The 14,915-nt window shown below is 40.0% G+C and overlaps 1 protein-coding gene across 2 annotated transcripts in view; it reads left to right on the forward strand.

Annotated features, from left to right (window-relative positions):
• Positions 1-14,442, forward strand: part of AGPS (alkylglycerone phosphate synthase) — a 161,874-nt gene extending 147,432 nt beyond the window's left edge. For both annotated transcript variants that reach the window (XM_043524751.1, XM_037913198.2), the window contains one exon: positions 13,572-14,442. In XM_043524751.1, the coding sequence (XP_043380686.1) occupies positions 13,572-13,693 (122 nt within the window). In that variant the 3' untranslated portion in view covers positions 13,694-14,442. The remainder of the gene's footprint in view (positions 1-13,571) is intronic.
• The last annotated feature ends 473 nt before the right edge of the window (positions 14,443-14,915 follow it).

Here is a 14,915-nt window from a genome sequence, read left to right on the forward strand (position 1 = left end):
ATGAAGGACACTTTCTAGTAGTGGGGAACTTGCCTGGTAGACTGTTTGACCTGGTACAACAGGAAGTATCATCAGTTATGCTTGCTGCAGGGTAACAGCCTGGGGTTGCTTACAGCCGCCTTCCTTCTTTTGTGGAAGGGTCACCTGTACTATGTGTTCTGTCCTATTCCGGTCATATATAAGGTCCTGCTAAAGATCAAATGAGACTGAGTATGGGTCAGCCTGATAGCCCAGCATGGCCCAACCAGCACTGGTTTGCCACCCTGCTAGATCTTTCTATGGCAACCCACTTCCTCTGCACCTGATCTCTCAGGACTATGGTGATCTCCACCTAAACCTTGCCTCCCTTGACCTGGTGGCCTGAAAGCTTCATGGCTGAAACCAGGAGCGTGGGCCTGGTCAGAGCAGATTCAACAGATCCTGTTAGGTAGTAGGAAACCCTGTACCAGGGCTGCTTACTGCACTAAATGGAAGTGATTCTCCCTCTGGTCTTCCCAGCCGGGTGGTCTTGCCAACAGTTTCGTCACTGCAGCTTATTCTGGACTACCTACTATACCTGAAACAGCTTGGTTTGAATATCTCCTCAATCAAGGTTTCAGAGTAGCAGTCGTGTTAGTCTGTATCCGCAAAAAGAAAAGGAGTGCTTGTGACACCTTAGAGACTAATAGGTTCACCTGACAGCAAAATTGGCTTTTCACCCTCATGTTTCACCCTTTGTGTTCTCACATGAGATGTCTGTGTTTCCTTAAGGGCCTAGAGAGGATGTACCCCCAAGTAAGAGAGCCCATCCGTCCTTGGGACCTCAATCTGGCCTTATTAAAGCTTATGGGCCCACCATTTGAGCTGATAGCATCATGTTTCTTGCTATATCTCTGCTGGAAATCACTGTGGCCATCACTTCCACTAGGAGAGATTCCAGAGATCTGGGCTCTCACTTCAGAACCGCCATACACTCTTTTCCTTAAAGATAAGGTACAGTTGCGTCCTCACCCCACATTCCTCCTGAAAGTGGTTTCTCAGTTCCATAGCGATCAAGCTATCATCTTGTCCGTTTTCTGCAAGAAGCCACATGCAAACAGGAAAGAGTAAAAGCCTCACTCATTGGATGTTAAATATGTGCTAGCATTCTACATAGAAAGGACCAAACTGTTCTGGAAGTCCATCCAGCTATTTGTAGCAGTAGCAGACAGGATGAAAGGTTTTCCCGTGTCTGTTCAAAGAATTTCCTCATAGATCACATCAAGTATCCTCACATGTTGTGAACTAGCGGGTGTTCCACCCTCACCTAGCCCAGCTGCTCACTCCACGAGGGTACAGGCATCCTCAATGACATTTCTGGCAGAGATTCCTACTCAGGACACTTGCAAAGCTGCAACTTGATCAAAGGTGCACGCAGTCTCTTCTCATTATGCCATCGCCCAGCAGGCCAGGGATGATGCCAGATTTAGTCGAGCTGTGTTGCAGTCAAGCATGTCTGTGAACTGAGCCCACCACCTATTTAACTGGTTGGGAGTCACCTACATTGGAATGGACACGTCCAATCACTTGAAGAAAAAATGGTTACTAACCTTCCGTAACTGTTCTTCAAGATGTGTTGCACATGTCCATTCCAAGACCTGCCCTTGTTACCCCTCTTATCGGAGTTGGCCAAAAAGAAGGAACTGAAGGGGCCTGGGGTTGGCCAGCCCCTTTATACCGGCGTTACCAGTTTGTGGCACGAGGGGGCACCAGAGCTGACTCAACAGATACCACTGAGGGAAAATTCTCTGACTATGCTCAGGGCACAAACACAGCTATATTGGAATGGGCATGTGCAATATATCTCAAAGAACAGCAGTTATGGAAGGCTAGTAATCATTTTTTCTAGGTATAATAAGATCTTAAAACCTGCTCAACTTGTATCTTTATATAATAATTCTTCTGCTTAACAGGACTCTTATTTATTAAGAGCACTTAAACTGTTTCAAACATTTAATGTTGTTTGGCATTCTACTTATTGGTGGAGCTAATAGTGCCCCCTATTATTAAGATTGCCCAATATTTCCCAACCTAATAGACCCTGTATTCAGTTGGTTATAATTTTGCCAAATTTTAACCATTTGGGTTGAAATTTTCGGGGCTGGCATCTTCTTCAAGCTAAAGGCTTCTGAGGTTTTTTCTTTTTTTAATAATTCAACCAAATGGTTAAGACACTTAAAAACAAGGGTAGAGGAAAAATATTTTGCCAGTGTTAAATTCTGGAGACTTTTACTTTGAAATTCTCTAATGCCCACATACTTTGGTACAGGGATTTGAAACTTGGCAGGGGGTTGTCCTTTGTGTCATAGATGTGCCTTTTGGTATCTTCATAAAATACCTCCCAAATTTGCTGAAGTTACAAGCCTTAGAAATCTCAGTTTGTGGATGTTTAGTAGAGATTTCTTTGATTTTATTTGCTAAAGTCTCCAAAGATTCTATCCTTGGTGAGCATTTTTGAGCCTCTCACAGCTCTTAATGCTGACCAGACTGCATATGCACTATCCCCATGGAGCGACTGAGCATGTTTTATTCCCTCCCACCTGCTGCCTGTGACTGGACTGTGCACGTGCCATTCCCATAGTGCAACCTGGCATGCTCCAGCCCAGGACTACAAGAGCAAAGCTGGATTTTTGTCTGTAATGACTACTCTCAACTGCTCCAGGCTGGGATGAGGCTGGTCACCAGATCTTAGAGCAGGGAGTCTCTCCTGTGTTCTCAGTGACCTTCCCCTGCTGGTGCCCAGGCAGTGTGGAGGAGAAAGCAATCTGATTTTGAATGCAGGGGGACAAGAGCCTGGCCGGTGGGAGGGAAAAGAGTAGACTGGAACTGGACATCGGGGAAAGGACTGAGGCTGGAACTGAGAGCTGGGACGGGGAGGAGGAAAACTCAGACTGGGAGCCTGTGAAGGAAACAATAGAAGCATGGGATTGGGGTCGACAGTGAGATTGAATGAGGAGCTAAGGGGAGAGAGCAAAACTGGGTCTGGCTGGACCAGGAGGCTGGGCTGAGAAGCAGCATGGGGAGAGAGGGGAGACACCTGAGAAGGAGCAGGGGTGCAGGGAGAGAATCAGAGATTGGCTGGGCAAAATGACTAGAACAAAGAACCATGGGGAAGGGAAGATTGAGACTGGATGAAGAGCCCAGGGAAGGAGACAAGTACTGGAAGAAGAGACTGATCAGATGAGGAGCTGAAAGAGGGGAAGTGGGACTGCCTGGGCAAGGGGAGTGGATGTGGGAAGAATGAAACTGAGAATTGGGGAGGATTGGGACTTCGACAGTGAGGCGCTGGAGGGAGACAGACTGATTGGGTAAGCAAGCTGGGGTAGCAAGGAGAATGGGACTGGGGCAAGGAGCCAAGCTTGGGGAAGAGGGACAGGGCAGAAGGGGTCAAGCCTGTGGGGAAACACAAGTCTGCACATAAGTGCACAATCTCCCAGTGTCCCAAGAGCTTGGAATGGAACCCAAAATTGAGTCTTGCCATTCCTCTGCTGTCAGCAAAAATCACTGAAACCACTGACAAAGTGTGTCTCATCTCCCTCTAGTGCTGGTCCAACAGAGGATGACAACTCACTACTGGTATCAGTTGCTCCGTTAGCTCAAGTGTCAGAGGTCTGTTCTGTGGTCCTGCTGATGAACCATATGTGTGTCAATATGATGCCACATGATGGAATTTTGTTTTTACAATTTACTTTTTTAAACTTCTAGGAGATTACACACAAACAATGTTGAAAGAACATTATTAAGGTTGCAAAGTCAAGCACTGAAAAGTTTGGAAATGCCAGAATTAAGATCACCTGTACAACTTTAATTTGGCCCCCATATGCTTATGCATTATGATGTGCGTAGACTATGTAGACTGTCGGTCCTTCATCAGTTGAAACTGAGCCTATAACAACAAGTCTTCCAGTCTTCTCTGACTCTGGCCATCTTTTGCCATGCTTGTCCATGTCTCCTTGTTAGGAAATCATCCCACCTCTTTGGAGGCCAACTGCGTGGCCATTTTTGTTCTTGCAGATACCACTCGGATATAGCTGCGGTCCATCTGTTGTCGCTGAGTTGGGCCACATGTCCCGCCCACCGCATTTTGCTGAGCTTACTTTCAACAACAACGTCTCGCACTCCAGACTGCTGCCTAATTATTTCATTGGGGATGTGATCGCGGAGCGAAATGCCCAAAAATGTTCGTTCCATCGCTCTCTGTGTAACAGACAGTTGATGTTCAATCTTTGTCAGCGACCAAGTTTCGCTGCCATATAACATCCTGGAAGCACGGTAGAGTTAAAAAGATTCGCACAAGTTGTTTTTCTGATCTTTCCTTGGAGGATGTCCTTGATGTCATTGAATGCGCACCATCCCACTTTTTTTTTCTGTGTGACAGTTTGCCTTTCTGATCGTGGCACATGTTGACTTCCTGGCCCAAATAAACGTATTTATCAACCTCTTGGATCTGCTCTCCTCCAAGAGTTATTTGGGTTCTTGGCAGAACATCTGATCTCATGTATTTCGTTTTCGACTTGTTCATTTTTAATCCGACTTGATTACTTTTCGCGTTCAGTTCTTTAAGCGTTCTCTCAAGCTGGGCTGTATTTTCGGCTATCAGCACTATATCATTTGGAAACCTGAGATGGTTTAGCCGCTCGCCATTGATATTAATCCCTCCTTTCAAGTCTGCTTGTCGAAAAACCAATTCAAGACAGGCTGCAAATAATTTTGGTGAAACTGTATCTCCTTGTTTCGCTCCTTTCTTGAGCTTCAATCACGGCGTTAGTCTCTAAACTGTTGAACGCCTTCTCGTAGTCCACGAAGGCAATGCACAAAGGGAACTTGTATTCCCTTGAACGCTCTAATAGTTGGTTTAGAATGAAGATGTGGTCTATCGTGCTGTAATTCCTTCGGAAGCCGGCCTGCTCTCTAAGTTGCTGTTCATCCAGGTTTTGCAACAGTCGATTTGTTATTATTTTACTGAACAACTTAACAGATATGCGAAAGCATGCAGATCAGGCGATAGTTCTTTAGATTTTCTGTAGTTCTGTAGATTATGATGTAGTCCTTAAAATTACATGATCCCATTATTTTTTCCACAAGATCCCTGCCTCATTCACTGCACAGGATGGACCTGCTCTGGGGATGAATTAGGGTTGTGAATTAGGAGGCTGTTGTCTAAAGGACCCCCTACCTCATCTCTTCAGAAGCTGGAAGATGTGTAGAAAATGAGGCACGGGATAGCAGGAAGAGGACCGTTTCATGGTTAAGGTAGTTGAATGCTGCCCTAGAGAAATGGATTCTCTCTCTGCCTTTGCCACTGAGTTCTTAAGTGATCTTAGGTAAGTCACTTCACAGGAAACCTTAATTCTGGCATCTCCTAAACTTTTGAGTGCTTGACTTTGCAATCTTAATGTTCTTTTAACATAGTCTTTTTTTGTGGAATTTTATATATTTCTGGTAAAGATGAAAAACTGAATTCAATGGACATTGGGAATGGACAAATCCTTTATTTGCTACATGAGAAACATCCATATAAAATCTTTGTGTATACTTTATGTATACATGTCTGTCTCACTCAGTATGCTGATTTTGACACTTCACATCCTGAACAAGGAAATGGGGAATAATTTGTTATGGATTCTCAGTCTTTTAATGAGTTTTTAGTCTCCTTGTGAATGAAGATGCATGTCGAAGCAAAGATCCATCATGTATATGTGTAACCTGCTGACAAACCTTTCATGTGTGTAGAGTAAAGTTAATTTAGCTATGTAAACTTGATAGAAGTGTGTTTCTCCCCTGTGTCCGCTCTTTTTAAATTCCAAGACCACCTAGAATAGAAATGCAGTTGTTTTAAAGTTTCTAGCTCTTGATTTGAGTTCAGATTTTGAAATGAATTGTTTAATTGCATTATCTTTCCCTTCCCCTAGCTCCACTCTCTTGGGGGATTGTCAAGACACTGAGTCAGAATGAAGAAAAGGGGAAATATAACCTAAAAGAAAACTCTTAATTTTGAAGTTGAAATTGAGCTCTTTGTGAAAATGGAAAGATATAAGGTGTGGGGGAGTGCAAAGTTGGGTTTACACCACCTTGATGGCTCCCTGATCTTTGGGAGTCACTCCAAATTCCCGGGCTAACTCCAGGGCTGCTCTAAGTTGTAGCTGATTGCCCACTGCTCCAAAGGGCGCTTTCCACAGTCTGGACACAGGAGCCCTTGGATGTGGGAAGCATGGCTGCTATAGAATGAGGGGAAACAAAGTATGAAAAAAAACCACCTTTTTTTATTTTAAAAAAAAAAAAGTGTCATTAATCTGGGACAACAAATACTGAAATGCCTTAATCATAATTGTACGAATATTGCATGGCATCACTATTGAGCAGAGTAAGGTTGTGTGAGTGGGTGCTTCAATTGTATTTCCATACCCTTGTCTGTTTGTATTTCTTTTAACTTTAACACTGACTCTGAATTTCTTGGGTTTCTAATGCTTAGTTTTGGGTTCATTACAACATCTCTGAAATGTTTTATTAATTCCTGAATTACTGATATATATTTCTCTACCTCAACTCAATTTTAAGTATTTTTGTCTTGTTAGAGGGGGGTGTATTACGTAATATATGTAATATTGTGTTTTATATAATATGCAAGGTGGGATTTTTGTCTCTTGTGCTACACAGACTTACTGTTGAGAATTAGCCTAACAGTATCCATTTTATTTACTGACCTTCAGGCCTTGTCTTGACATTCTCAGCACTGCTTTTGAGTTCTTGTGTGGGGAAAGGGAGAATATTGATGCAATTTCTCTTAGTGTTTGTCCTGTAATTGTGATTAATAACAGTTGCTTTCCCTATCTGGAAACAGACAGGCTGGTTTGTCTGCCTACAATCATGTTGTGATAAATGGAGCTATTTTAACTCTGGTTTTGTGTATCAAAGAAAACAGATGTAGTCTGGGACTTGAGGCTATAGGAAATATAAAGCCTGCTTAACTCAATCCTCACAGTGCTTGTTGTAATGGAAGAACTGGTCAGGTTATAAAACAAAGTTTATACTAAAAATCTTTAAAACTATAACTTGTGTATGGACCCAAATCACACAGTCAACCACTTGCAGTGAAAATTCAAATCTTGATAAACTCAAGTTATAAAAAGTAATGTTTCAAATATTTTAATTTGAGTTTAAAACAAAGCCCAAGACAGTGTTTCCTTCTGCAACCAGTGTGAGCAAAACAAAACAAAATCATTTTTATTTTACTTAAAATATGCCTATCTCTAGAATAAGAAATATCTCCAAGTGGAGAGAAATTCTTAATGGACTAAGTGTGACACACCACACTGCTGAACATTATTAGAGACTGAAGTAGGAATTTGAGGTAGGGAGGCTGTTGCAAAGAGTGCCTCATTTTCTCTGTTGTAGAATATCATGCTTTGGACTCTGATTATCTTATTGTTGGGTACTGTAAGGCATTCCAGTAAAGGTACAGAAAAAGTCACATAAGTAACCTACAAATATTGGACTGTTCCTAGCAGATGTATGGTATACTTCACTCTGTCCTTTTTACTTTATCCAGTGGCCTACTTTTTATCTTAGTGTTCAGTGTCCTGTTTCTCTAGGATATATGTTTCATGGGAAAAATTACTCCCAGTAAGGCTAGATATTTAGGTCCCTATAGAAACAGCATCCAGCTGCTAGGAGGAGTATGTGACAGTTGGATAAAGCTCCTTTCTTCGTGGGTCCCATATTGCTGTCCTTGCTTTCTGAATGAGTAGGAGATCCAACACCACGCAAGTGAAGAGGTGTGGCTACAGTAGGGCTACAGTGCAGTGGCATTGGGGTCCCTAGATTAATTTAAAGCAGTCCAGTGGGATGGATTTATGCCTGGCACCCACTGCTCAACCACCTAGCCTCTCTACCATAGCCTTTTCTCTGAAGTCCCACTCAGTCCCCTTCCTCACCCCTCCAGTCACACATTTTGCATCCCCAGTGAGACAAAGCTCTGCCCAGTGCATGTGGCTCATTCACTATACTCCAGCTGCCACATTTCACCAACACCTGCTCCTCCCCCAGTCACATATCTTCAGAGGTATTAAAGATGGTCCTGATGGGCCAGGAGAGCTGTTGTCCCTCTGTCTGGTTCCACTGGGCAACAGGGCTTGTGCTGCCTATGTAATGCACCCCTCCTTCTGCTGAAAGCAGCACAAAGGAGAAGCTACAGCCGAGTGCTGGTAGCGCAAGGAGCACAATGTTAGGTGCCTGGTTACAACAAAATGGCAGATTTCACAGTCGAAATACGGCATTTTTTGGCAGTTTGGCAAAATTCTATACATGCAGAAATGCAGAATACGTGGGGTACTGTATACAATACAGGGATCATTTCACACAGCTTTGAAAATCAGTCTCTTCTGGGTTTGGATGCAGCAGTTATTCTACATCACGAGTGTCACACTAGTGTTTTCAGGACAGGAACAGACCCATCTATTCATCCAGTTGATGCAACAGGGGAGTTTATTCTTAAGTAGGTAGAGTGAAATTGCTGAAGATCAAATGTCATGATGGCCACAGGAACAAGGATCCCTACTCCTGCTAAATGTCAGGCCACCTCTGAAAGCCACCAGTGGTCAGGCCTCTGTTCTGTATCTCAGTTGAAATATTGTCCTATAACAGCATGCTGCCTTTTGCCATGCTATAGAGTTAATACAGTGCTGCATCACCAGCCCCAATTCATGCAGTACGCTGGGTTTTAACTTGGAGGTCTCCATTTTGAGTAGTGGCCAGGCTCAAGCCTGCTTAGCTTGTAAGATTCAGCAATGCCAAAGATAATGGAAACTGTGGAGATTTGGCAGAAGTGTCTAAGTCTTAGGGTGGCCCTTCATTCTCTCATGTGCGGCCACCCAGACGCACTCCTTAGAGGGAACTATCTGCGAACCACCTGAATGGAGCTTGGTCCACAGTCCGCAGTTTGAGAATCTCTGGTCTAAGAAACTTACTGTTCAGGACTCACACTTCTTTAAACTACTCATTATTTTTTACTTTCATTGTTCTGCAACACCAGCTTTATCATTTACATTGTATTAAAAATGCTAAATTGTGAGCATTTCCCATTATCTTTGCAGTCAGAAATTTGTCATTCTATCTGCTGCGTAACACCTGGCATCTTACATCATCAAAAATGGCTATTAACAAAAGTTCTTCAGAATACATTTAATAACAGAATTGTAGGTATTAGTAAGTCAGTCAAAGGTCCTGAATAAACAGGTCTTTGTGACCTGAAGTTTGCCTAACCTTAGCTTTGGTGAATCACCAGAGAGCAGGTTCCCTAGGCATGGACACTCCATTGAGAGTGTCCTGCCCATCTGTCCTGGAGTGCTTCACCCCAAGCACAAAGTAAAATGATCCATAAAATCACAACTGTCATGATAAAACATGAGATAATGTCACACAAAAGTGGGTTCCAAACTATTTAGGATACCCATAGAACAGGGGTAGGCAACCTATGGGACGCGTGCCAAAGGCGGCATGCAAGCTGATTTTCAGTGGCACTCACACTGCCTGGGTCCTGGCCACCAGTCCAGAGGGCTCTGCATTTTAATTTAATTTTAAATGAAGCTGCTTAAACATTTTAAAAATCTTATTTACTTTACATACAACAATAGTTTAGTTATATATTATAGACTTATAAAAGGAGACCTTCAAAAAATATTAAAATGTATTACTGGCATGCGAAACCTTAAATTAGAGTGAATAAATGAAGACTCGGCACACCACTCTGAAAGGTTGCTGACCCCTGCCATAGACCATAACCAACACTTTCAGCTACTCTCTTGACCAAAAGAGTTGTCAGTGCATACCATGTATGCATTATGTGGTAACTGCTTGCCTCATTGGAAATTGGACTACTGCATTAGCTGAAGCTTCTAGGTATTTTTGAGGCAGAGTTCCAAATAGAGCGCATTGTGGTGATCTAGCCTTCAGGTTTCAAGAACCTGGATTACTATGTCAAGATGCATGAACAATCACAGCTGAAAAAGTACTGTTGCTTGAGGCATTCTAGCAATGGATCTGATGTGATGAGAATGTGAATCATATTGGCAAAAGTTGGACATGCACTTCCAATTGATGTATGCACATCTCCCTTCCCATATTTTAAAAAAAAAAATCCAATTCATGAAAAAATTTACATCATTTTCTTCATGCATCACTGAACAGGAAAAGACACACCTTGCCCCCTCCCAGTCACTAGTTCATTTATTAAGAAATCCTTCTGTTTTCATCCTATTTCAGTTGAAATCAGTGAAATATCCAAATGTTTCAGTACACTGTCCATTTTAGGAAGAGAATAAGTGCATATTTGCTTGGAAGTTCATTGTACTTTGGTTATTTATAACCTAGTTAAAGGGTTAGAATCCTAGGATACACTTTTAAAATTTTATACACATAGTTTATAGATCTTAACCATATTTATGAGGAAAATGCAGTATAAAGATTGCACATAGATGTATAGACCTAAATGAGCTGCACGGCAGCTTTCATCTCTTCTATAATGTATAGGGATCTTAAAAATAACATTTGTTTTCTCGCTGAATTTGTCCTGTTCCATTTTGCAAACAGTGGATCTCTTTTTCCTGTTTCTAATGGTGCTTGAAATTACATGACTGGTTTTGATTACTTATTTATGCACCAGTATAATCAATTGTTAGCACATTTGTTGGGATTGGGCATTTGCCATTTGTCTTAAAATCTTAAAGTCAGTCCCATATTTTTCACCTTGGATAATTAGTCTCAAATGTCTTACGAAGGATATTATGATGTTGCATTGTGGTGAGGCAACGTGATCCCACGAATAGAGTTTATTCTGATAGGACTAATAGGAAAAAGAGTAGCAGCCCCAAAGTACGACTATTGTGGTGAGATATAAAAGCATAGATAAACAGCTGCTGTGTAGTTAAAGATGCGCATGTCGGTTCAATTTTAGTGGCTTTTAAATATAACTTTTAAAATACAGAAACCTGATATCCGGAGATTTTCCTCTATTCAGAAGTAAGCTATTGTAATTCTTAATCGTTTAGGCTCAAAATTAGATCTGTTTTTTGTTTTGGAAGGTAGTCTTTCTTTCAGATGGATGTTGTCTTGTAGTTAGTTTTTTCACAACTCTGTGTGTCTCTCTAAGCTGCTCCAGTAATTTTAAGAAGCTTAATTACTTTTTTCAGTAAAACATCTCAAGGAATCTTGTTCCTTTTTCCTGCCCTTGAAAGAATGAATATATATCTACACAGACTCTAAAAACTTCTGAGATCCAGGCCCTTCAATATTTAATATATATGAAGATGGTTAATTTCTTTAATATGTAATGGGGTATCCTGTGTAGATAAAACAAATGGAATATTCACAAGGTGGAAGCAAACTTAGTGAGATACTAAAATTAGCACTGCCTTTCTGTATGAATGACACCAGAATTTTCTACACAAGTCCTATTATTTTGTGTAGCGTTTTTCTTGAATTATATGCCCTTGTAGTTACATGTAAGATGGTAAATAGAACAATTTAAATTTGCTAAGGAAAACAATTGCTTTAACTTTCTGTTTTTAACCTCTAGATAAAAAAATTAATTGCAATAGCTGACAAGACTATGTAAAACTCATTAGCCCTGGACAGCAGGAGCTCACAGCCCAGTGCTACCAAGGGGTTAAAATTCTTTTATCAAATATGTTCATGGAGGACCACTGATATATCTTCTGTACAGCTTTTTTACTTTCCAGTTCACTAATCAAATGTATGTTAGATTTATTATTGTAAAAGTATAAACCATAGAAAATTTGACAAGATAGATGTGTAAATTATCACTCTGACAGAACTAATGATGCACTCCAAGCACCTTCTGTTTTCCAGCACTTGGTGAGTGACTTCATTAAATATGCAATGGCTGTTTGGTGTCTGCTCAGACGGTAGTTCAGTTCCTCATGGAATTGCATTATTACTAGAGGTGTAAAAAGAGGCAGGCATGCTAGCTGTTGGGCATCCTGCTGTGGTTCTAATGTGCTCCATCTTGTTGGAGCAGTTGTTTGCAGTCTTTTCAGGACAATTACATTCGTAACCACAGGACACATTCACTGAAACTATATTACAGATAACGGTTGAAAATGGCAATGAGCGTTCTTCAACTCCTTGTCTCTAACTGCCAAAGTGTGGATTGCTTGAAGTGATGGTCAAGCCATATCCACCATCTTTATAGTTTATTAATTTAACTAGGCAAAAATATCACTTTGCTTAGGAGACAATAGATTGTAATGACAAGATATTACAGAGGGGGATTTCTTATGGGAAGACTATGAAATAAGACTGACAGTTACTCTTATTGCATATGAATTTTAATATCTCTACTACACACTTAATACACATGTACAAATAGTCATTTTTACTACATTTCAGGATTGTTTTTTCAGCATTTTTTGCAATATTTTACACTGCTTTCTTTCAGTCAGCACTGTAGCTAGTTTATATTCCTTAAAGTATAAACAAAAATATTCTGTTCTCCAGTGATGTCCCCATCATTCATTTTTCTGATGACAGTTTGATGGCTACCCTGAGAATGGGACACAAAAGATGGTTGGAATTTAGCTTCAGATACTCTTAAAGATTTCCGAGAGGCAGATAGTGTAGTATATCACCTCCTCCTGACAAATGGATTGTATCTTAGGCCGGCAAGCTAAATGCTATCCTGTAATGAAAGAATGTCCCCTATTTTGATTGACCTATTAAATCAGGGTTGATTACTTGGTTAATTAATAAATAACATTCCCATAAAGTGTCCATTTAAGTTAACCATTAAAATAACTTGTTTGTTTATGTGACAGAAGTTGAGATAAATTGCTGTTTTAGCCAACAAATGTAAATTTCTGTCATATATAATTTAGAAAAAACTCTATGTAAAAAAACCTCTGAAAATTAGGCTTCCACAGTGTGAATTTATATTCACAACTACCGAGAATGTATTTTATGTAGAGATTTGTCTAAACTGAAACACGCCACTTTTAGGTGAGTGAATATTACATTTTATACTTTACCAGTTTTAATTTCTCCGTTAGAGATTTCCATGGGTTTTTAGGCTGATCCTATTTTAAACTGAAGGTCACTTTTAACATATTTACTTAGTGGTTAAAACTTACTGTTTCCTGCACAGGCTAAGCAGAACAATTCTTGATACGTCTTATTTTTATTTATTTCCTCCTAACATTTTTAAATTTCTTAATAAGATGAGGGTATGGGGCTCTTTTAAAAATGTATGCAATTACCATTTCACTATTTGTAATCTGACACATGATTTCAACCTAAACTTCATCTAAATTTCATAGTTTGCAAAGAAAGTAGACAGTGTAGAACACAAGCTTCCTCTGGGAGTACACTGAGCTTAATGAGCTTGATAGTCTGGTAGGCTCAATAAATCAAATAAAGCAAAACATTTCTCATTTTTGAATAAAAGCATTTATCACACAGTGTTTATTCATTCATGGTCGTAAGATTGATTGGCTCCTAGTATCATGCCACATATTGAAGCATTTTTGTTTTTGTTTTTCCAGTGGGCAAGTTGCGAAAGCAGTGGATGAAGGAGAGTATCTCTGACGTTGGCTTGGGGATGCTTAAGTCTGTCAAAGAATATGTGGACCCCAATAACATCTTTGGAAACAGGAACCTTTTATAAAACCCTTACTATCTGAAAATTTCAAAATTACGATTTTTAGCCTCATTGTACTGTTATCCCAGTAATCAAATATAACATGGACTGAACTTCAAAAGCTAATATCTTTCTTATATTGGTTTTCCTCCAATAAAATGTAAACATTCACTATTAACATTCACAGATTTACTGACTCTACTCCTAAACCTCTCTTAAAACACAACCTGGCAGAGGCACATCAAGGTATATACCAGCTTGCAAATGCAGATATAGCATTCCAAGTTTGGTTAGGCAGTACTGCCAACGATTGTTGTTTCCATGCTGGATGAAGCCAGCTGTTCTTTATTAAAGCATCCCCTGCAAGAAGAACAAAGACTGACGTTGGTGTTGTCTACATAAACAGCTGCTCACTCAGCCTCTTGCTAGAGGAAAGTTGCTGGGAAGCACATGAGAGGTGGATTACACTAAGGGAATACTTCTGTGTGCTGAAGGGTTAAGCAAGTAGCAGTATAAATGTAGGCTTTCTGTTTAAAAGATGCAACATAGTTCTGTAGGAAGTTTGGCTTGTCAGTCTCCCTTTCAGCATTGAAAAATTTAAAATCTTTGAGAAGAATACTTAACTACAGTGTAGCCTGAGTTGTATTTGCATTGCTGGGATAATCTTCTTTAATATGCTAGTCAGTCAGTCATAAGTTTTGTACAGAACAGCAGACATTTCTCATTGTATATTAACAGGTTTGTTACATAAAATTATTGCCTTCATGAACACTGCATTCCTAATGTGTCTAGTTTCACTTTATTTTTGTGTAGATGCAAAATAATCCTTTTTTCCCCAATAGCAAATGTTTTGGCTATTTTAAAATAAAACTTTGTCCAGCACTGTATCTTGAAACAGGTCTCAACAGTTTCAAGGTTGAAACAGTTTTATTAATCTAAAATGGAGAATATACTGTCTGAAAATGAAGTTTCCAATTTTAATTTCTTTATTGGCCTTTCTGAATTACTGGTTTACGTAACTAGGAGCTGCAAATGTAGTCCTCCATATTATCAAAAATATGGAATTTATTTTCTTAAACAATCTGTAAAACAATATCAGTCCTGAAACAATTTTACATTAAAACCAGGATCTTAAAACAAGTGAAATTAAAATTTAAAACTGTTTGTCAATATTCATGATTCATATTTTGACATGGATTCTTTTCTTAAAGCAAATAATCCAACTTTTGATATTTAAAGTATTTAATCA

The sequence above is a fragment of the Chelonia mydas genome, chromosome 11 (assembly GCF_015237465.2).
Source record: "Chelonia mydas isolate rCheMyd1 chromosome 11, rCheMyd1.pri.v2, whole genome shotgun sequence".
Taxonomy (NCBI): domain Eukaryota; kingdom Metazoa; phylum Chordata; order Testudines; family Cheloniidae; genus Chelonia; species Chelonia mydas.